The following is a 24,405-nucleotide window of genomic DNA, read 5'->3' as shown; positions in this document are numbered from 1 at the left end:
GCTGGTAGCAATAAGCTGATAATTATTTCCATGCCATGGCTGTAAATGTTCAATTAAAATATTGCACTATATTTTCTAAATACAAAAACGTATTAATAACTACTAAAATCAACCATTTAAAATGCTACAACTGAATCTGGGCAACAAATTCAGTATGATAAATGGATATTAATTTTGAGATTTGTTAAAGGTGCTGTATGGAGTTTTTCTACTAAAATGAATCCATTTTTTATTGCCTGTGTGTGAAGGGGTTGTAATCTCACAATAAAATTATCCACTTGGCGGGTTTTGCTATTACCTCTGAGTCTGAAAGCAAGTATTCCTATTTCTATGTGATGTGTCCGGGTCGGATTTGCCGCTAAATCCAGTGACATGAGTCATGACTGAGACCTGCATGCGCGCTCCCGAGCGTCTACTGGCTTTGCACTCAACAGCAACGACACTGCAACTTTATGACATGGAGTCTGCTAATACTAGGAAACGACTAGCACAACACAGACTCCAACACAAACTCCACATAATAATAAAAAACTAAAATAGCACGCGCACGAGCACTCGCTTGTAAACGTATTGGTTGCAATCTGAAACATCACCACTAGATGCCGCTGAAAACTCCATACAGCCCCTTTGTGATTTTACAAAGATTTTACAGTTTACATTTAACAGTTTTTTTAATTTATTAATATATAATTTTTTTTTTTTTTTTTTTTTTTTTACTGTTTTTAACATTCAGTGAGTGTTAGATGAAGGAAAATAGAATCTAAATTAAAAAATGTAGTGGGTATTGTGTATGAAACAATTAGAAACAATAAATACAGATCAATTAAAAAGAAGTCTAATATTAGCCAATAACTGATTCAGTAATGATACTGTGCATCATTAAAAGACATGCATTCACAATTTACAATATATATATACACACACACACACACACACACACACACACACACACACACACACACACACACACACACACACACACACACACACACACACACACACACACACACACACACACACACACGCACACACACACACACACACGCACACACACACACACACACGCACGCACACACACACACACACACGCACACACACAGTATTGATGATACCAGTAAAGTAAATATTATTTATAGAATATCTAATTAATGAAAAATATCGGCTTACTGTATAACAAATATGACGCCCATATATTGTGCATCCCTACAGAAAACTGTTATAATTTTTACATTTTCATTAGGACATATACAGTTTATTGAAATCTAAACATATATACTACAAGACATTTTTAAGTCAGCTGAAGGTCGCAGCATTACCGTAAAATGTCCACTTCCGAGTCACGCTTCAAACTTGTTTAAAATCGAGCCGTCTTGTCTTCATGAATGTGCAACGATTGAGAGCGTGGCAATGACTAAAGGCTAATGAAATAGTGAAAGAGTGCAAGAAGACAGCGAGTCACTGTGTGTGAAGAGTGAGCAAAAAAAAAAAAACACAACAACAACAGCTCCATATGTCTCATCCCAAGAACCATCTCATCTATATTTCTTGTCTTTTTCAAAATTTTCCCTGATCATTTGCTGGTCTCCACGATGATTTCAGGTTCTACCCTTGTGGGCAAACCCTGACCTACACACACACACACAAACAAACAAACAAACAAACATAAGAACAAGCCACAGCCTGACATGACTGACATCCCTTGTTTGTTTTTATCTGTTGAGGTTACTGAATTCCTTAAGCATGTCTATTCATCACGTCCTTGCTAAATCTGTCAAATACATGATTCAGCAAACGCTGGGTAAACCTGTCACCCAGACTGCAGATGAAGCACATTTTGGCTATTGTGTGCATGTGTGAAAGAGACAGCATGTATCTGTAATACAAAGAGAGATATTAAATATGTCTTTGGCAGCATTTGTAAAACAGCTCTAAAGTGTTTGTTAGACACAGAGGAAGTGGGTGTGTGTCTGTTAAACTGTGGCGGTGTGTGTGTGCGTGCGTGTGTGTGTGTGTGTGTGTGTCTCGCTCTCCCTGGGTGAACGTTTAGTTTCTGGCAGTGATCTCGCTGCCCAAGCTGGCATGCTAGGGAATGACAGACGGCCTGTGTAAATGTCTGTGGTTCCTTCTGTATTAAGTGTGTGTGCGGTCACAGGCCATAGTCATTAGGCCCGGTCGGCTGCAGGCTGAGGGGAAATGTACTGCCGATTTCCTTGTTCACCAACTTTCTCCTTCACAGTCCACTGAGAACTGATCCATTATCTACAGCTGTGAGCCCATCACACCTACAGCAGCCTAGCAACAGGTCACGCACACACACACGCACGCACACACACACACACGCACGCGCACACACACACACACACATGCTCATACCATCTTAAATGCTCTAAAAGCTTTCTTCATTCACAACACGTTTGCATAGCACTTGGGGTCAGAAACAAAACACAACAGTGTGTCAAAATTCCTCACTTACTTTGCTTTTTACGCAATATTTTAACTGGAATTTCTCATTTTCCAATTCAGAAAAAAATATTTAAAAATACATACAGTAAAACAAGATCAATTTACTTGGGAAGCAAAATACATGATATATTAAGACTTTTGTATTGATTTTTTAGATATCGGTTTGTCTATATAGCTTTTTAAATAATTATTTAAATATCTATATATGTACAAAATATGTATTTTTTTGAAAATGTACTTATTTAAACGCTTTAAAAGATTTATTTAAATATTTGTTTTATATAAATACATATGCATGGTTTATTTTAATATTTAATTATTTTAAATTTTAAATGTCTGTCTATCTTTAAAAAAAAAATTGATTAAATATCTATTTTATATAGGCTACATTTAAATATGTATATATGGTTTATTTGAATAATTATTTAATTGGTCTCTTTTTAACAATTTAAATATATATTTTATATAAATATTCGTTAACACTTTACAATAAGGTTTCATTAGTTGACTACTTTAGTTAGCATGAATTAAGAACGAACAAGACTTCTACAGCATTTATTAATCAAAATAATTTTAATTTCAACATTAACTAATACATTATTGAAATCAAAATTTGTGTTTGTTAACATTAGTTAATGCACTGTGAACTAACATGAACAAACAATGAAAGGCATTTGTATTATTAACAAAGATTAATAAACATGTAACACATGTTTTGTTCATTGTTAGTTCATGTTAGTTAATACATTAACTAATGCTTAGTAATAAAACTGTTAAGTATAACCAACTATTTATTTACATGCGTTTTATTTTAATATTTATTATCTGTCTGCATTTTTAAAAATGCTTTTAATTATATATTAATAATTATTTATTTAAATGTCTATCTGTCTATTTTTTTTAGAAATATCTAAATATCTGTTTTATACAAATGTTTAAATATGTTTTATTTGAATATTTATTTAATCTCTTTTAAAATATTAAATATCTATTTTATATAAATATATTTAAATATCTGTCTGCATTTAAAAATATATATATTTAATTCAATATATGTATGCATTTTTTGAATATTTATTCATTTAATACATTTATTTATTAATAATCGATGGGACAGAACTGACAGGAAACTATAGGAGGAAACTTGTATCTAAGCCTAATTTAATGTTAAGTGGCACCCAGCAACATGTCATTGCATGTCCTCTGTCCGCTAGGCCGCATTTCAGAAAAACTCACACACTAAATTACAAAAAAAAATGTGTCTTTTTTTATTTGCTAATTTATGCAGTGCACACGCATCTCTTAAATTACACATGCCACTAACATGATGTGATGAACAAGAGGTGACTGTAATTAAAACCATGCTGAGCTTATTTCAATTCAGACACCTTTTCAATCATTACAAATGAATTTCTGCATGCCCCTCACTGTCCCCATGATTCCACAGTTATTTACCAGCAGAATGAATGTGTTGGATTGCCTGGGTCCCCTCGGCCCATCCCACACGCTCCTGTCTCTCCTGCCCTCTCTCTCGCAGCCTCTTGGAGTACATTCAATTTTAATTTCCAAACTGCTGCCATATTGTGAGGCTGGCATGCAGCTCAGTCTAGCATAGAATTCCATTAACCCAGTCCCTACTGTTCAGACGCCACACTTCACACTGTCCCCGCAGACAAACACGGACCGGCTGCCCAGCACTCAGCCTCACTCACACATCTCGGCCTCTTTTTCAACCAAATTAAACCAAAATTCTGTCATTATTTACTCGCCCTTGTGTTGCTCCAAACCTGTACGACTGACTTTCTTCTGTAGAACATAAAGTGAGAAGTTTAGAATATTGTACTGGCTGCTCTGTTCAATACAGTTACAATGAATGGGGACTGAAACCCTCGGAAGCGTCATAAAAGTGGACCATATGACTCATGTGATATATTCTGAATAACTAAATTAAAGTAGTTAAAAACCTTGGCCAAAACTGCCCTGGGCTCTTGATAATTAATATGGAAATTGTGCTTTAGAGTCAGATCTTTTCATTGAGTTAATTTGACTGATTTGTTCACAAATTGAACTGATTTGTTTTGTGAGTTCAACTCACTGACTCAACATTCCAGTTAACAGCTCTTTGGGAGAGCAGGATTGTCACATATTATATTTTTTGGCTAATTTTTTTTTTTTTTTTCATGGGCCAGAACTGACATAAAACGATAGAAGGGATGTTATCTGCAAATTATTGCTCTGCTTTTTGGGTACATAATGGAAACGTTACAGTTAAGGAGAGGACATGTCATATATACCACTTTCTATGACCCGTTTACAATGTGTTTGGATCCTTTTTGAAGCTTAAAGGTTCCAGAGCCCATTGATTGTAATTCCCTGGAAAAGACCATGCAGCACATTCTTTCATTCCACAAGGGGGGGAAAAGAATACATGTTCGTATTAATATGAGGGTGAGAAAATGATGATAAAATCTTCATTTGTGGTTGAACAATCCCTCTAACCTCCATAGCTCATAGAGTTTTCCCCTATCTCTCACTGGTTCGGTAGGTCTGATCTGTAGATCTGTGGGTAGGGACATGTGACCTCTGGGGAAAAGCCATTTGAGAAGCACTATCTCTCAGCCAAGACCACAAGTTGATTGGCGCCATTGATCTCTGCTAACACACACACACACACCATACATGCGCACAGAAAACGCTCTCCACCTCCTCCTCCATCGATTGCTGGGCGTGAATGGGCGATTAGCTCTGTATCCAGCTAAGAGCCTCATCACTGGACTAAGGCAGTGTTTCTTTCTTTTGTAAAAGCAAACATCTCAGCCATAATCTGCGCAGCAGTAAAACCCATCCACACGCACTCACACAGACATGCAGCAACAAACACTCTGCCCGACGACCCAGTGACGACAACTTCCATTTGTCTGATCCAGACTGGACAGGATGGATGCAAGAACGGAGGAAAGAGAGAATGGGAAGGGAGGGATAAAAACGAAAAGGAGACAAATGCTAATGTGGGTAGATTTCCACTGTGCTGAATGCGTCGCTTTCACCGTGCTTCACTGCACACAAATACAGTCATTTCTGCGCAGCAGTGTGGAGGGTAGAGTGAGAAAAAAAAGAAAGAAAGTCATTTGTTCATAGTGGTGAGATGGGGAGGTGGCTACGTCCTGACAGGTCAAATTACAGGTGAATAAAAGTTGAGGAGATGCTATCAACAGGATAGCGACTATCAGGAGAGACGACTTAACAGTTCTGATTACACCTCTGACACACACACACACACACACACACACACACACACACACACACACACACACACACACACACGCACACGCACACGCACACACGCACGCACACACACACACACACATGCAGAAATGCAAACATCCACAAAAGATAGCATCGTACAGAAGTACTAGCGTTTCCATACTGGGATGAAAGGCTTGGGGAAGAGTTCACCAAAATTAGCAATGCCAACGTGCCAGCTCAGCTGTTTTCAAAATACTTATTTATCACTCAGCAGTATTCTCAGAAGACCATATTTGGGATTCAACATCTTTTTTTTTTTTTTTTGTAGCGAATACATTTTTTGTTAATTATTCCTGCTTTTTATTTTTTAATTTGTGACGAAATTAATAATTAAAATTAATGATTAAATTTATGGTTAAATTTTTTTTAATACAGCTGAAAATTAATCAAATGAAAATGAAAGTGCTTCCCAAATCACTTTAAAAGGAGATGTATTGGTGATATTGGTGAACGGAAAAAGAATTATATCTACTAAGTATATTTACTATATCTATAAATATACCACACTTTTTTTACAAAGCCATAAAAATAAACTGACTGAAAAACCTTACAATGTAAAAAAAGTGCAAATAATTAAACATTAAAAAAAAAATGTGTTCCTAGTGTTCTTAGTATTTATCTAAGAGGTTTGGACACCCCCGGGCCCTATAAGTTTAAAAGTGGGGTTTTGGATAATATCAACATCAATTATTATATTCTTGGTGTCAATTAATTAAAGTGACTTGCAATTATCATTGAATACCAGAAATAAAGATTTTAATTTTGATAACATAACATAACATAGTATTTTTCTGTTCTCAAGACAATAATTTTTTATTTAATAAAATGTGTTTTCATAGATTTGTGTTGTCCCTTATTAATGCAGAATCATCACAAAATGATGAGGATTTATTTGCTGATCCAAAATCTAACACGCTGGTAACCTTAATCTGTTTATCCTAATAAATTAATTAAAATAAATGATCTAACATTTAATATATAGTGCCTAAAGCAGCTTAGTTAGTGATTTTTTTGTGTAGTAAATTTACCAACAGAGTGCTTAAACTGAAATTAAGAAGTGTGCAGCTTCTAAAGTACAGCTTTAAAGTGAGTACGGCAATTAGCGGTAGAATTGTTTCTTTTCTAATAATGTAATGAATTCAGATCAATTTTTTTTTTTTTAAAGAGCATCACGCTATTGATCCCTGGGCAAGTTAAGTCTATAGGAACATTCGTATCCATATAAAACAGGAGTTGATCCAAAATGAGTGTGAGATAATGAGTCATTTCCCTGCCTCTGTTTTCATGCTGAGCCAAATCTGATTATAACTCACGACACGGGAACAAAAGTTGACATGAGGCTACAGCAGCTCCGAGCGTTGAGAGATGTGGGTGTTCTGGTCATACAGCACAGGAACAGGAGTGACCGTCTCTGTGTTACTGACACGGATCCTGAGGGAGGCCTGGTGGTCAGTCTGTGTGTGTGTGTGTGTGTGTGTGTGTGTGTGTGTGTGTGTGTGACGGAGCTGCTGGCAGGTAGCCTGATACAGACCGGGCCTTAATGAGCTCAATATGAGCACCAACAGGCCAATCCTTCATCTGCCCCCTCCACCTTTCAGCAGAGACTGACCGCAAACACCCTATAAAGAGGAACTGACTCGCTAGCCGTTCCTACATCTCCCATCCTGATACTCTCAAATAGAGCCTAAGCATTTCCCCGTCACAACCATTCACAGTCTTGAAGCATGCTGGGAATGCAGGGTCATTTATTCTCAGCCAGCAACAGTCGAACAACATAGATCTGAACAAGACACCAGATGTGATGCTAATCTATGACAGAATTGCTCTAAAGCTAGTGAGCAGCCTCCAGAGCCATCACAGACAACACCAAGCCTGCTCCAGAATACCAAAACAACTTCATGATGCTGCCTTCTAAGTACAAGTTCCAGTTTATATCATACTTTTTGCAATATGTAAATATAATGATTAATTATTATTATTATTAATAATGTTATTACTATTATGATTATTGTTACTATTGTTGTTGTTATGGAATATAATCAGTAAGTTACTAAAAATAAGAGTGTTAATTTGTCTAGACAGTAGGACATGATGCTAGGAGTCTGTAATATAATTTAAAATAGTTTATATAATAATAATACTAATCATAATCATCATCTTCATTTTTCTTTATAACCATAATCTTCTTTGCCATATAAACTGTAAATAATAAATGTTTTCAATGTTGTTATTATTATTTCATAAAAATGTAACCATTAAGTTACTAAAAGAGTGTTAACATTTGGAAGTGACAGTAGGAAGTGAAGCAACTAGGTTTCGAAATTAGTAAGTCTAAGTTTAATAGGATAATAATAATAATACAAATGATAATATTAATAATTATTATTATTTGCAATATGTAAAAACAAATAAATTGTTATTATTAATGTTATTAATATTTTTTTGCATGAATGTAATGATGCTATTAAAAATAAGAGTTTGTCTACGGCCCTGTCCCAAATTGCACACTTCATATGCACTTACTTCTACCTGAGCTAAAAAGCGGCGTTGCGTCATGAAAGTGTGGACTCAGAGGAAGACCGCGAGTGTTTAGGCTGCCATTTGGGAGGACGGGGCCTATATAGACAGTGGGATGTGAGGCTACAAGGTTTTGAAATGAGTAAGTCTTAATTCCAATTTATAAAATAAGATGCTGCTCAATAGGTTTTGAAATGAATCAACATACCTCACCATCTCAGAGCACAAAAGGAGAGAGGAAAAAAGATAAAGAGAGAGGGGGAAAAATACTTAAACAGTTGTGTTTTTTCCTCCATGATGTGTGAAATGCCAGCCATCAGGTGAGCGACAGATTGACCATTTCTCACATTTTGCATTATGCATCACACCACTGTAGGAAAACTGCCAGCTCAGACACACACACGCTCAGACACACACACACGTTTAGACACACACACACACACGCTAAACCTCACATTGGGCTGTTCATAAATAATACCATCATGCACTGCGTCCACAGCTGGGTCTGCTCGCGGGACTGTCTAAATTATGCAGAGACCTGCACAGCCTATGCCCCTTCTCTCTCACACACACACACACACGCACACGCACACGCACACGCACACGCACACGCACACGCACACACACACACACACACACACGCACACGCACACGCACACAACATGGATGCCACACGCATCACATGCACGCACCAATAGGCACAAACCAACTGTCAAAACCATTTTCACCTATCAACTAAGTGGGAAACATGTCTGAACTACTAACTACTGTACGCTCTCAAAAGATGGAGGAAACCAGAGGAAAGGGGACTTTAAAAATGTGCCCGAATCAGTCTGTGGAGAAAAAAAGCCCAGGGATCAGGAGCTTCGTGCAGGTACCTCTCAGTCAGCTCCATTCTGTATTCAAATTGGGACGTGCGGAGCAGAATGCAGGTTGACATGAGTGTGATTACTTTGGGAGGAAGCTGGGATTTGCCAATGTGTTATTTGTGCCAGATTTGTCAGTGAGTGATATATGCTTCATGCACAAAGACCACTCTCTCTCTTTCACCTGCTTGCACCCAGTTCGGTGTGTCAAAATCAACATACAATCAAAACTGGCCCTTTTTACTTCTTTTTTTCATTCCTGGTCTTATTAGGCATGCTTCCAGGATATGTTATTCAAATAAAAATGTTTGTCTTCACAATCGTTTGATAACTTTTCATAATTCAATAAAGACGCAATTAATAAAACCAAGTCTCACTCTACATTCATTTATTTTAATTTTATTGAATTATGAATACAAAATGAGTTCTGAAGTTTCAGGTTTACTTTAAACCAATGAAGAATGGAGAATATTATTCTACCTCCCCCCATCCCATCCCATCCCATCCCCCCCATATTGATCCACACACACACACACACACACACACACACACACACACACACACACACACACACACACACACACACACACACACACACACACACACACACACACACACACACACACACACACACACACACACACACACACACACACACACACACACACACACACACACACACACACACACACACACAGTCCAAAAAGAGCAGGCGAACCCATACACACGCTCACCTCAAACTTCTGCCGGAATTCCTCATTGCCTTCTTCTCCCTCGGCTGGGACAGGTACGTTGAAGTACTCGCCCTCTTCCTGACTGAGCAGCTTAAACCTGAATGTGTGTGTGTGTGTGTGTGTGTGTGTTTGACAGACAGAAAATAAGGCACATTTAGATGAGTGCTGTATCACATATGGTTCAGTAACAGACATTAAATCCTCCTCTGATAATGGCTCCATCTGGCCGCTATAGGAATTGGGTACTGCTCGCGCGCTTCCTGAAACGGCACATTTTGCGAAATTACCTCAGCTCATTTAAACCATTCATACGCTTATAGTTTCCCTCTCAGCGGGGACGACCTTGACTATGATCAAGTGTGGAGAGGAATCCAACCGGTTTGAGTTGCCCCCAAACAGCTTTCAAACGTCTGAGGGACAGCGTGATACCCCGTCTCATATTTAGCTCTTCTAACATCTGTGCTCCCAGATAGCAGAAAATCAGCTTCCTGTTTAACAGTGTGAGGTGACCATTGCTGGGTTTTGCTACTGATGTGAGAGGAGGCCCTGTGTTCGTCTTGCCTCTGGTGTGCGCGGGTGTGTGTGTTGTGTTTATGACTGGAGATGAGTCATGACTGCAGTGCTCTCCCACTACACTTCTTCCTTCCACATCTAGACCTCCAGAGGCTTTAGTGTGTGTGAGCGTCTTCTTCACATTCATAGAAATAGGAAAGAGCATGAGAATGGCAGTTAGCATGTAATGACGTGGATCATTTTCTTATAGGTCAAGTAATATGATACATGCATATATTCATTTACTTTATTAATATTATTATTTTATTTATTATGTTATTATTTGTTATGTTACACTACAATTTTTCTATGTTTTTAACTTCTGCTCACCAAAGGCCGCATTTATTTGGTCAAAAATACAGTAAAAACAGTAATATTGTGAAAAATTTAAACATTTTTGTTATACAATACTATATTGTTATACAAAAATAACAATTTTATATTAACTTATTTTAAAATGTAATTTATTCTTGTGATATCATTGCTGAATGTTCAGCATCATTACTCCAGTCTTCAGTGTCACATGATCCTCCAGATATCATTCCAATATGATGATTTGCTGCTCAAGAAACATTTATTATTATTATTAATATTGAAAACAGTTGTGCTGCTTAATTATTGTTTTTAGAAACTATGATACAAATGTATTTTCTGTCACTTTTGATCAATTTAATTAATCCTTGCTAAATAAAAGCATAAGAATATAAATAAAAAGTTAAACAAAATTTGCATTCTGGGAACGTTCTTTTTGAATTTTGGAGGTTTTATGCATCTTTGGTACTTAGACACCAGTTTTACTGTTTCCAAGTTATACTTTATCTTTTAATATTAATTAATCATGAGAACAGGTTTGAATACAGCTGAAATGTCAATGATTTAATATGAAGATGCAATTAGAAATAAAATGTATCAAATGTATTAAAAAAAAATATATTATCAATTGCCCATTGATTAGCAATTTATCTACATAAAGGTTTGAATATAATATAATATAATATAATATAATATAATATAATATAATATAATATAATATAATATAATATAATATAATATAATATAATATAACATTACTCCATCCACTAGCAAATATGAATGAGTGTTGCGTCGAGATTGTGATCATGTGGATCTGTCCTGGCTGAAGGTAAACTGGGGAGCAGAAACGTCGCCTCTAATCTGACACTCTGTGCTTTGCTGTCAGGTGGCAGCACGCAGCCATCAAAGTCACATAGAGGCTCATTACTGCTCTGAAACAGCCTAACAAAACACATACACGCATCTCATCAAACCATCCAGTAAAAGTCACATCTGGAAAGCAAAACAAAGGGTGCGTCTCAATCAGCTCCCTAGTTCAGTAGTCAGGGCACTGACCAGGAAGTCGGCCATTTTAAGGGCTATCTCAATTGCAAAATCTTTCCCTAAAACATTCGCTCCCTAAAAAGTCCCACAATGCACTGTGAAAACCATTCTCACAATGGAAGTTCTGAAGCACGAAACATTAATCACATGACATGGGCCAACTCACTGCACATAATGATATCCAATAGATGTTTTTTTTTAAATCCAAACAATTTTTTAAGCATAAACATACATCGCTGAGCAGGTAATGCAAACATTTACAATTGTTTTACGGCTGAAATGTTGCACGTATATGTAACAAGCATTTATCAAGCAAGACTTTATCATAATGTGCTTTAAATAACATTAAAAAAAAATGTTGTAAAGATATCAGTTCTGCTGTAAATACCAGTAGTGATGTTGTACAATGAGGACGTTGCCATGTCGCCAGAAATAGAGTCATCAGTGTCCCAATGTAGTGAGCCAGCTGTCCTTACCAGTGTCTGAATTCATGTACACGATATACTGATTCATGACCTAGGAAGCTAAAGAGCTGATTGAGACACACCCACAGAGAGAGGAGACACTAAAAAAAGGGAAACAAAAACATAAAACTAGTCAACCTCACTAATCGATCACTTGTTTTTTTTTGCTTTTTTTGCCATTGGGACCAAACCCTACTCAATGCATTTATGTTCTTAAACTGTCTTTAAAAAAAAAAAAAAAAAAATTACATATTTTACATTGTTGCAACACCTGTCAGTGACGCTCTGTTTAGTTCCTGTCTCTATGAATCCCCTCCCCCCCAAAAAAGTGTGTTGCTTCTGATCGGTCAAAGCTTTGAGCATGTTTTGGAAATATCACACTCCATAACCGCGAGTTTCAACACACTAACTCAACTCAATTGAAACAACTACTTTTGTAATTAATGTACTTTAGTTATTCAGAAATAGTGCTGATATACTTAAGTATAATACTATCCTTACTAATAGTGATATTACATTTTAGGCTTAAAATTAAGAGATGTGCATTGTGCAATAAAGAATTACTCCAAATAAATTTTAATTATATATTTTTTATACCAGTAAGTCAGTGATATGTCAGTAAATACTACTGTATATATATATATATATATATATATATATATATATATATATATATATATATATATATATATATATATATATACTATAATATGTAATATATATATATATATATATATATATATATATATATATATATATATATATATATATATATATATATATATGAAGACTTCAGATGCAAAAGGCTCTATTTATTTTCAGTTTATGTTCAGTTATTTCTATTTAATGGCAATGAAAATTACCTATTAATTGTCATTAAAGTGAAATCACTCAAGCTTGATAAAAATTATCATTCTAGAAGAAAATGTCAGATTTCACTTAGAGGCTTTTGCATCTGAAGCTTCATATGTATATTTAGTACTGTACTACGATAAATAAAATGTCCCTTGTAAAGGGTTATCGTAATCGTGTGTCCCTGGCTTTTAAGAGTCTGAAAAAGCCCTACCGTAGACATTAATATATTTGTAGCGTAATCTTAACGTTTACACAACCTTTACATAATGCTATCCCATGATCGTGGAACAGTATCTGTTAGGTGAGAAAGAACTACTAGATACTTCAATCTCTAGATACTTGTACTAATGACTAGACAATATAGGCTACAGTACAAGAAAAAAAGACTGACAGAGAGAGAACATGAAGAAGAAAGCAAAGATAATGTGGATCTGACCTTTGTCATTTAACTCAATTCTGTCACGTTCACAGGGGCTCATGCAGATTAAAAAATACACAGACCCAAGCTGACATGCCAGGCATGTAAAGGTGTTCGAGCAGGGACGGGAATGTGTGTGAGCGGAAAACAGGGTGGAGAGCTCTTAGATGAAGAGCTGAGGACTTCTGAAAGAGTAAGAGTCTTCAAAACCAGAGGAGATAACTGAACCAGTTCGATGTGTATGGACTGCTGCACGTCTGTGAATTCCTGTGATATCCAATGTGGTTTAGCTGACGTAAACCTTTTAATATTAGTGTGTACACAATCTATTTGCCCCTCGGGGACTTCCTCACTTCCACAGATGTATATGTGTGTGTCAGCAGGCTTTCTCACCATCCGTTCACTCCTTGCTTCTGAAGCTCCGAGATGCCGAAAGACAGAGATCCCATAAAGTCGTTCCGGCTGGTCAAGTCCCAGTCCCAGATCTCCACAGACAGCCTGCGGTCCTTGTCAGACTCCTTCAGATTACTGTAAGACACAGAGCGCAGGAGGGACAGAGACAGAGACAAAGAAATCAAGCTGAACATTTGATTTTGCATTTCCCAGACAAACAAATTACTGATCTTTTGGCTGTGCCACTAGGCTTCCTTACAATGTGAAGGTCTCGTTCCATGTGGGATTCAGGCAGCACTTGATGGTCTTGGTCTTCTGTTTGCTCTCACTCTTGGGGTCAGGGATGAGTTTTAGCTTGACATAGGGGTCAGATAGGCCATTCGGGTCCATGGGCACCAGGTTCTTCGCTTCTTTAACTGTAATGTAGAAATACAGGATACATCACGGACACATAAGACCCTACAGACCAAGATTTCAGTATTTTAACTTTTGTTAGTGTGCAATCAATGCAGTAAATGTTAAATCAAGAGTTATTACAGTTTGTGTAAGTTATGTTGCAACTTTTGATAAATAAATATCACATCTTAAGCACTGTTAATGTTTTTGGAGTTCAGCAGAACTGACATAAAAATGCATTATTTATAATGAAAAGTTATCTTCCTGTACCCTGGCAAGCCAGACCTCCATCAAGATGTTAGGTCTGGCAACTCACCATTGGGATGGCTCAATCCGAGGGGCGGGACAATTCTTCCTTTTTTAAGAATGACTTAAGTGCCGTTCTTTGCTCTTTTCTCAAAGAAAAACTTAACTCCAAGTCCTCCAGAGTCGCACCCAAAGCCGATTCAAAAGACCGCTGTTCGCCAGCAGCAGCAGCCATTCTTTGTTTTCAAGTGGCAGGGAACCATCGCAACTCTGTCGTCATTATGTTAAGCCCGCCCCGCCTACTCTATACACGATGTGATTGGCCTGACCCAATTTAGGTTTTTCCAGCTCGAAAGTCAACGGAGAGTTGCTAGACTACCCTGGCTGCAAAATAAATTTTGCTGCCACTAGGGTGCGTCTATATTTCTAGGCTAATCTTCCTGCCTTCCAATACTGTTCAGGTCCAGGTTGAAGTAGCATTTCATTTGTTGACAAACTGAAAAACTGGAGCATTCTCTCAAAGAGTCACTGTTGAGTCTGAAGAAGGCATCATGTTTGTGAACAAACTGATTTAATGATGCATCTTGTTCATTAACAAGGAACCGCTGACCGATTACACAAGATGTTGTTCATTCAAGCCAAAATGTGAGTCAATCTCACAATTAAAATCATGTCAGGATGTTACTGAAACTCCTAACTTATTTTATTATTATTGTCGCTTTTTTTGTCTACAGCTTGATAAAAATAATGCCGAGCAGTTGACAAAATGGAAGACAAATAATACACTACCATTCAAAAGATAAAAATAATAATAATAGTTTTATTCAGTAAGGATTAGGGGTGTGATGAGACAGTTAGCTCACGAGACGAGACGAGATTTTTGCACAGTATTTTTAAGAAATCCTCAATGAAAAAATACATGACTAGAAAAACAGTCTGCAGGTGCATTTGAAATGTCTTAACTACCGGTAATCATCTTGTAATGAATTGTCATTTCTACTTTCTGAGTATGAATTATCATATGCAGTAAAAGACAACATACTCAAACACTGTAAATTAAAAGGTTTTGCCACAAACTCAACTGACTGGCTTCTCTTCTGTATGATTTCATTCATGAGTCTCTTCTGACTTTACTGTACATGATTTATGAGCTTCTACAACTTTTGACCTCCTAACTGAACTCCTTTCCACAAATTGATCATAGAAATAAAAACAGTATAAATAAAAATGAATAACACAGTTATAACACAGTTAACAATAAGTGCAACCATAATCAAAGTACTCTCTCAATATTCAAAGTGCAAATAGAGACCGAATTTTTCTTCAAGCATGATACAGAGCAAAGAGATGGTTACAACTACACAGCCAGGCCTAAGATAGCTTTCAAATTGAGAGATATTCGCATACATCTGGGAGCCGCTTTCAAAATGAAGGGTATTGAAATTGCGTTTAAATGCGCACGTTTTGCTTTCGCTTTGGATTTCGTGATCGCACGTACTCTGTGAATAGAGAGCGGCGGTGCTGAGTGCGCATTCTACAAGATACGACATATGTAAGACGCTTGGGCTCTGTTGTGCAACGAATCCTCCGCCATGGTCTCGTCAGTCATCTCGTCACTTACTCTCATCACGTGATCAGTGAACTCTGAATCCTGCTGCACTACATATGACACCGCAGCTCGTCTTGGATGAGCTGGATGGAACTGAAGCGACCATTATCCAACTGAATTAAATGGTTTTTATTTCTATAAAAGCAAAACGACAGTGGAGGCGTAATGTAAATATAGTAGCATAGCAGTGCCATATTCTATCCTAACTTCAACCTCACACTCCGTCATGGCAATAGCACGAGACAGATCTTATGGCACGAGGTCTCGTCACACCCCCAGTAAGGATACATTAAATTGATCAAAAATGACAGTAAAGACTTTGTATTGTTATGTGAAAATGCTATTTTAACCTTTTTTTAACCTTCTATTCATAAAGGAATCTTGAAAAAAATGGTTTCCACAAATAATAACTAATAGGCAGTGCAACATTGATAACAATAATAAATGTTTCTTGAGCATCAAATCGTATTGGAATGATTTCTGAAATATCATGTGACACTAAAGACTGGAGTAATGATGCTGACACTTTTTAATTAAATTGCACTTTTACACAAATTGTAAGAATATTTCATAATATTACTGTATTTTTGATAAATTAATGCAGCCTTAGTGAGCAGAAGAAACTTCTTTCAAAACCCTTTAAAAAATATTTCCGACTCTAACTTTTGAACAGTAGTGTAGATTTGCTTTGTTTGTGGGAAAACGCTTCTTTCCGGAGACTCTTAGTAGATTTACCAAGTAAGTGTTACTGCATCAACTGAACAATTCAATGACTCACTCATAACACACAAAGAGTGAGTAAATTGTCGGCAGCTCCTGACGAATGATAAACCGTGCAGAAAGAATCCCTAAACTAATGAAATTAAATATACTTTATTGTCCCTGATAGGGAAATTTGTAATGGACTCAATAGCCAGCATTTCGACAGAACCTGGTACATTAAAAATTACACAAAATATTCATACACAACACGTACACATAAGAATAATCAGTGAATTAATATTTTTAGAGAATCAATCAAAAGATTCAAGTCACTAGAAAAATAAATACATAAAACATAATAAATTTAGTAAAATGTATGATAGGATAACTATATAAGACAATGAAACAACACAATACATTTTGAAAATATATTAATATTATAATAAATCTCAATATATATTTCCCTTCTCAAGTAATTTAATCATGTTTTAAGAATATCTACATTTCTACTAGAAAACAAAAAGATACTGAAAAAAAAAAGTTCAGTGTAGGATGTCAAGCATCTGATAAAACCTTGTGAACCCTTTACCCCTCAAGAGCCCTAACTACGGACCCCAGATGGGAGCGAATAGCTGTCAGTCATTTATTCTTGTGTCTCCTGAGCCCTCAGAGCCATATGGGGCTACGAATGCACACAGACTATCCCAGTAATTGGGGTTGACCTCAGCACTTGACCAGTACAACAATTAATGCAGGAGGCTGCTGTGGCCATGAGATTTGTGGCTAGTGTAATTTCCATAATGAGTGGTGTGTGAAGGTAGGCTTAGCTGTTCATTAAGACAGCGGCGTACTGCAGCACGGACACGGGAAGAGAGATGAGTTTCAGCGTGAACTGTCGTGCTCACAGAGCAGGGTTTATTCTGCCAGCTAATAAATGCTACACACAACACGTTCGTTCGGAATAGCCCTCCGCACGGAGCAATTAAAGCAAGCGGGATCACTGACCATGTAAGAATATTTGCATGAAGATATCAAAAGCTTTGACCTACAAGATACGTTCAGTTTTGTGGCTCAGAGATGTAGGAAAGTCAATGTTACCCAGCTGATTAAAAAATACTCATTAACATTGTAGCATATAACACAGTTGATATTTTAACAGGCAAATATGTAAAAGGCTGTAGGAATATAATTGATGCTTCTGCAAATAATTAAGCAGCACTGCCCCCTCTAGGTGAAAAACAGCACTGCAATTCAATAGCAAATGGTCGATTTAGTCGGAAAATGAGCGTTATTGGTGCTCGGAACAGATCCAGAACTGACTGGATCCATTAAGCTTATGTAAGGACAAGAATGTTTTTGTGACGCAAGTCTTCATTCACAAAAAGTAGTTGCATAGCAAGTGCTGACAACACACTTATCGTGGTCACCCAGTGTACCTCACTAACATTTATCAACCCGCAAGTGCTCCGGTGGTCAAACAGAGTGTGAGTGCGAGAAAGATGAGGTGGAAAGGACCTTTTAAAAGGTAGAGCGGCAGCCCCATTTCCATCCAGGTATTGGTCAATTCATTAGCTTTAAGTGACAGGCCTTTGAAATGCGCGACAGGAAGTGGCCCCATTCATCTTACTGTACGCTCAGCAGATCTGCGGCACCGCCGCGTGACATTAAATTATAAAGGACAGCGTGATGGATTAAAAATGTCTTTTGCGCTCAGGGCTGTCTGCGCCTCGGTTCTTTCCATGGTGCAGCTCAGCTCATTAGCTGCTAGCGGGCTAAAGGCTGTTAGTTAATTCTAAGGGAAAATGGGAGCTGAGGCTCGCGGGGTGAAATAGCCCAGGATTGAGCTTGAGAAAAGGGACGCATGGCTGAATATGGAGCAGTGTGTTGAGGCTAATGTCACTTATACACACCCACTGATGCACAGATCCAAGCCTACTTTCCTCCAGAAAGCATTTAAGGGATTGTTGAGCCAAAAATTACAATTATGTCACCATTCACCACCCTCATGTTGTTCCAAACCTGTATAACATATTTTTCCTCTGTGGAACATAAAAGAAGATATTTTGAAGAATATCTCATTGTGTGTGTGTGTCCACAAGATGAGTCAATGGGGTCCAAAACAACATTGTATGGATTTTTTTTTTTTTTTTTCAAAACATCTCCTTTTGTGTTCTGCAGAAGAAAGAAATGCATGCATGGTTGGAACGACCTGAGGGTGAGTAAATGATGACAGAATTCTCATTTCTTTAACTGCAAACTGATCACTTTTCTCTTGGTTTGTCTTCCAGAAATCTCATTTAATTGAGCTCATCTTCTGCTCGGAAAAGTGTAACTAAGTGGAAATTAGAACTAAGTGGAAATTCCCCATGGATATTATAGTTTCATATCAATACAATAACAAGTAAGTGGAAATGTATTATGGCTATAATTTAATACACTGCTTGAAAAGCTATTATCATATTACATTTTCATATAAAATGTGAAGGGTTTACAAAGGTTAAAGGATTCTGGGTGAATCTGGATCACCCAGAATTGACAATTATGTCATCATCTACCCTCATGTCATTCCAAACCTGTATGTTTTTTTCTCATTTGGAGTACGAAAGGAGAATATTAAGGATTCTTCACACAACTTTTTCCAAAAACAAACAAACAAACACTATAAACGCATCATAAAAGTATATTTCAGGTCTTCTGAAGTCATGCAATATGTGATAAACAGACACAACTTTTAAGTTATGTTCATGCAAATCATTATGCAGCTCTTAAATCAAACATGTTGCTGGTTGTTGGGTGTCAATAACATCTAGTAGCACTGGTTTTCATGAATCTCATGCATGATACCTCTTGATTGGAGCTGCACAATGAATTACATGAATGTTTGATAACGTGACAAATAAACTATGAATTGTTGCTGTATGGAAACAGATGGGTGAAGACTCTTCAAAGCAAATTCAACTTGTGTGTTCCAGTGGAAAAATTGCATAGAGTTTTGAAACCGTATTGGGTCCATCAATACGGGGAGTGCAGATGAGTCTTTTCTCAGACTGGTTCTTGCTGAGACAATGAGAATATCGCCCTCTGTTGGACACAGAAAGCATTACCACGTTTTAATCTGTTTTTCTCACTGGATGCAACAGAAGACTGTGTCCTCAGCGTGCCTGTGCTTTTGTTTCGGAGGCATGTTTGTGTTAATGCCAAGAAGAGACAAGGAGACTTAAGTGTCCTTTGTTGTGTTACCATGGACACGTGTAACGTAATACATGTTTGACGGATCCTATAGAATTTCACAATGAGCTCGAATGCACTTCACTTCATCACTGTCACATGCTGCATTTTGGACATCAGAGCTATTTTGTTGTTCTATATCCCCTTATGTGCTTTCTTGATTTTGCTTGTACGTTCTGACAATACACCTTATCATCTGGTACCCCTTACAGTTCTTTTACATTGGTGTTTTAAACAGATTGTTTGTTTGTTCTAAATATGTATAAAGATAACGATATAAATCGTTCTGTTTATTCTAAGCGTGCTGCAGTTTTGTTGCTCTTTAAAGCAGGATGGATTCTGTTTGGCTTACAATGTTTTTATCGTTCATCAGTCGGACATTTTTTGGATAACACTTTATTTTACAATGTAATTTTTAAATGTTACATGCAGTTACTATAGTAATAAATTATTTAAGGGATAATGTATAGCGAGGCAGTTGTTATAGCAAATAACCCCGACCCCGACAGGCAGATCGGGACCCCGGCGCGAAGCAGAGATGCATTATCCCGCTTATTACATGGCTACCAACCAAATAAATCAATAATTTGACCCAAAATATTGATTTAAAAAGGAATTTATTGATTTAATAACAATTGTATTGCTTCCGTTAAAGAACACCGTGTCCATGGCAACTCTCTGTTTTTCATGGCAACGGTGTGTTATACTTAGCAGCGGTCTGTTATCAAGAAATAATAGAATGCATTCTACATTAGAATTGAACCAAGCCATGTAATAGGCATAATTACATGCTACTAACCCTAAACCAAACCCTAATCCTAACCCTAGAGTAAGTACATGTAGTTACTTAATATTACTCAGTACTTAAATGTATAATTACAGAGTAACAAAGACACCTTAAAATAAAGAGTAACCAAAACTTGTTCTGAAATCCTTATCTCTGTGACGTTAATGTTGTATTTGTGGTGTGGACTCTGCAATTAATTTTATATTTAGAAAGATTTTTAGAACTATATCTTTATCGTTATCGTACTTGGTTTGAACGGGCCTTTAGACACCCCAGTTACGTAGCAGGAAGTTATTTTTGTACATTTTGTACAGTTTTGGTTACAAACTCTATCTTCTCCTCGCTGCACTCGTATTTTGAGTGCGATTCATTTGCCGGAAAAAAAGAGAACACAAAACAAACAAAAGCAATTTTTTGTTCAAAATTTTTATATTGAGATAATATCGTTATTGTGATTTTTTTTTGGTCATAATAATAGTATTGTAAAAATCTGATATCTTGACAGCCCTACTGACAATAGGGCTCAATACCGGTTTGTGCTCAAATTATGACGATAGTATAATTCGAAAAAAATGATATGGATTGGATTCAGGAGATGTAGTCTAGCATTCAGTGCTTGTATTTAGGCACATGAAGTTGTACTGCTTCAATTTTTATTTTTGGGTGAACTATTTTTTTTAAATACAGTTGGGCATTTCCAATAGATCAGCACGATAAGCTTTTAAAATACTGAAATGGTGCATGCAGGTCCCTGCTATCTGGTGCTGCTTTGAATTCACCACTAGGAGGAATCAGACACTAAGAAAATATGCCCACAAGCCTTCACAGGCGGCACACTTCATGCCTAAACTGAAAGTATTCATGCAAGATGTGCCGTATAAAGTGCATTTTTGGCTGCTCTTCAAGGGTCAAATGAAGGCATGTGTGTGGTAACAGGAGGTCCAAGATCCCCCAGCGATTTTGGAAGACGTGAGTGAGTGAGTGTTTGCTTCCATGCACATGTGTGCAGCAGTGAAATGTGTGTGAGTGGGCAGCAGTGACTCACTGCTGACGGTGAGCACATTGTTCTTGATCTCTGCGGTGATTTGGATGCGGCCCCTCCTCTCAGTATGGTCAGTCCCACACAGACTCGGCACGTTGGCCACACAGCGCTTATGGATGTTCATCATACAGTCTGGATAGCGGGAGACAGAAAGAGGAAGAGATGTTACACCAAAACCCCAAATGACATAATATGCATATACAAAGTACTCCATTTTACACTCAATGTATAAAAGGATGATATATATATGTGTGTGTGTGTGTGTGTGTGTGTGTGTGTGTGTGTGTGTGTGTGTGTGTGTGTGTGTGTGTGTGTGTGTGTGTGTGTGTGTGTGTGTGTGTGTGTGTGTGGCCATGTTTAGCCATGGGATTTTTAGACTAACATGTAGACTGCATCAAATGTAAGTAATATAAAGTTATACATATATATATATATATACATACACACACACAGTATATACATTATAGTTTGCATACACCTTTCAGAATATGCAAAATGTTAATTATTTAACGAAATTAGAGGGATCATTTAAAATGCGTTTTTTTTTTTTTTTTTTTTTACTGTCCTGCATAGGATATTTTACAAAAAAGATGTTTACATAGAGCATTTGAGCAGGATGTAAAATATAAACTGTTCTTATTTTATATAAAGATCATATTTTTTATTTATTTAGTACTGCCCTTCAGAAGCTACAGAAGATACCTATATGTTTCCCAGAACACAAAATAAATAACAAATGCAAAATAGTTTCCCTAAGAATTTAGGTTCTAAATGTGTCGTGTTTCCTTCTGGAGCATCAGTGAATGTTTTGTAATAGTTGGGTATGTGTCCCTCATGTCTTCAGTGTGATGGATCTCAAAATCATACAGTCTCTGGGTTCAAATATGCAAAAGATGCTGGAAAACCAAAGAATTTGCGGGAGCTGGAGTAATTTTCTGAAGAACATTGGGCAGTTTAACTGCTCAGGACAAACAAAGAACGCATGAATAATAAGTGTATGTAAACTTTTAAGAGGTAATTTTTATAAATTTAATGTATATTGAATGTATATAGTGTATACTGGTACATTTATATATATATATATATATATATATATTTATATATATATATATATATATATATATATATATATATATTAGTATCATCAATATATCAATGTATATGGTGTATAAATCAATGTACCCGTGTATGGTGTATGTGTGTGTGTGTGTGTGTGTATATATATATACACACACACCATATACATTCAAAATACATTAAATTTATAAAAAATTACCTTGTTAAAAGGCACACATAAAAGTGACAATATTTCTCAATATGACTGTATGACTGTTCTTTTCTGGTGAGCATAATAATAATAATAATAATATATATATATATATATATATATATATATATATATATATATATATATATATATATATATATCATCCTTTTATACATTGAGTGTAAAATTGAGTACTTTGTATGTGCATATTATTACAAATAATATATTATGTATTATACATATACATTCTGCCTACAGGCATGTATGCAGTGGACAGTGAGGTGACTCACTAGAATTTGGAACAAGGGAACAGTCTTTCCTTAAGGTTGAATATCTGACCAGGAACAAACAAGTCATCAGTTTGTACTCTCCTGCTAAAAACATCAACAGCCACCAGCACATGTGTTTTGGGTGCTGCTGTGCTTCCTAACAGCTTAACAAGCAAGCCCAACCAGCTATATCAGAAATACTCTAAGCTGGTCTTTACAGCAGGGTCAATAGGGGCTTAAGCAACAATGCTAATCACTGTTATGATGCTTTTGTTGTGTTGGATGCCACAGGCCAAACACAAGCAGTCGGACTCAACATAAGTTTACATCAATTAGCGAAAAAGCACTCCGGAATTCAGACTACTTCTGAAAATGACTGTGAAACAAGCAAATACACAAGAACATACTTGTGAAACACACACACACACACACACACACACACACACACACACACACACACACACACACACACACACACACACACACACACACACACACACACACACACACACACACACACACACACACACACACACACACACACACACACACACACACACACACACACACACACACACACACACAGTAATTCCTCATGCACTGCAGCACTTCTCCACAGTTCAGTCAGAAGTGTGACGGAGCACAAGCCATAGCTGGAGTGTAAACACTGTAGAGGGCCCCGGAGAAGACGACTCATGCATTGGAAACTAAACAAAGGTAATTATAGCTCTCTCTGTCTGCAACCATAACAACTTTGTGTCAGGTTTCAGTTGAAGATGCTGAGCGCCTCATCTTTACACCACCTGTCTGCTCACTTGTTAGTCTGCCTACCTGCCTGTCAAACATTACTAAGAGTAAAGAGCGGCCGGTAAATATGCTGTTATATCAATGAATATGTGTTAGCCAACAATCAGGTATGAGGCGGTTGAATATCT

At 36.9% G+C, this 24,405-nt stretch overlaps 1 protein-coding gene across 2 annotated transcripts in view; it reads right to left on the bottom strand.

Moving 5' to 3' along the window:
* The window catches only part of prkcbb (protein kinase C, beta b), a 144,164-nt gene that overhangs the window by 48,576 nt on the left and 71,183 nt on the right, over nucleotides 1-24,405 (bottom strand). For both annotated transcript variants that reach the window (XM_079618958.1, XM_079618957.1), the window contains exons 5-8: nucleotides 21,938-22,066; nucleotides 14,184-14,340; nucleotides 13,925-14,059; nucleotides 9,887-9,983 (exon numbers count right to left, since the gene is read on the bottom strand). In XM_079618958.1, coding sequence (XP_079475084.1) covers nucleotides 9,887-9,983; nucleotides 13,925-14,059; nucleotides 14,184-14,340; nucleotides 21,938-22,066 — 518 coding nt within the window. The remainder of the gene's footprint in view (nucleotides 1-9,886; nucleotides 9,984-13,924; nucleotides 14,060-14,183; nucleotides 14,341-21,937; nucleotides 22,067-24,405) is intronic.

This window comes from Phoxinus phoxinus (assembly GCF_949152265.1).
Source record: "Phoxinus phoxinus genome assembly, chromosome: 1".
NCBI lineage: Eukaryota > Metazoa > Chordata > Actinopteri > Cypriniformes > Leuciscidae > Phoxinus > Phoxinus phoxinus.
Note: the sequence above shows the minus strand (reverse complement) of the source record. Positions and strands in the feature narration are given on the sequence as shown.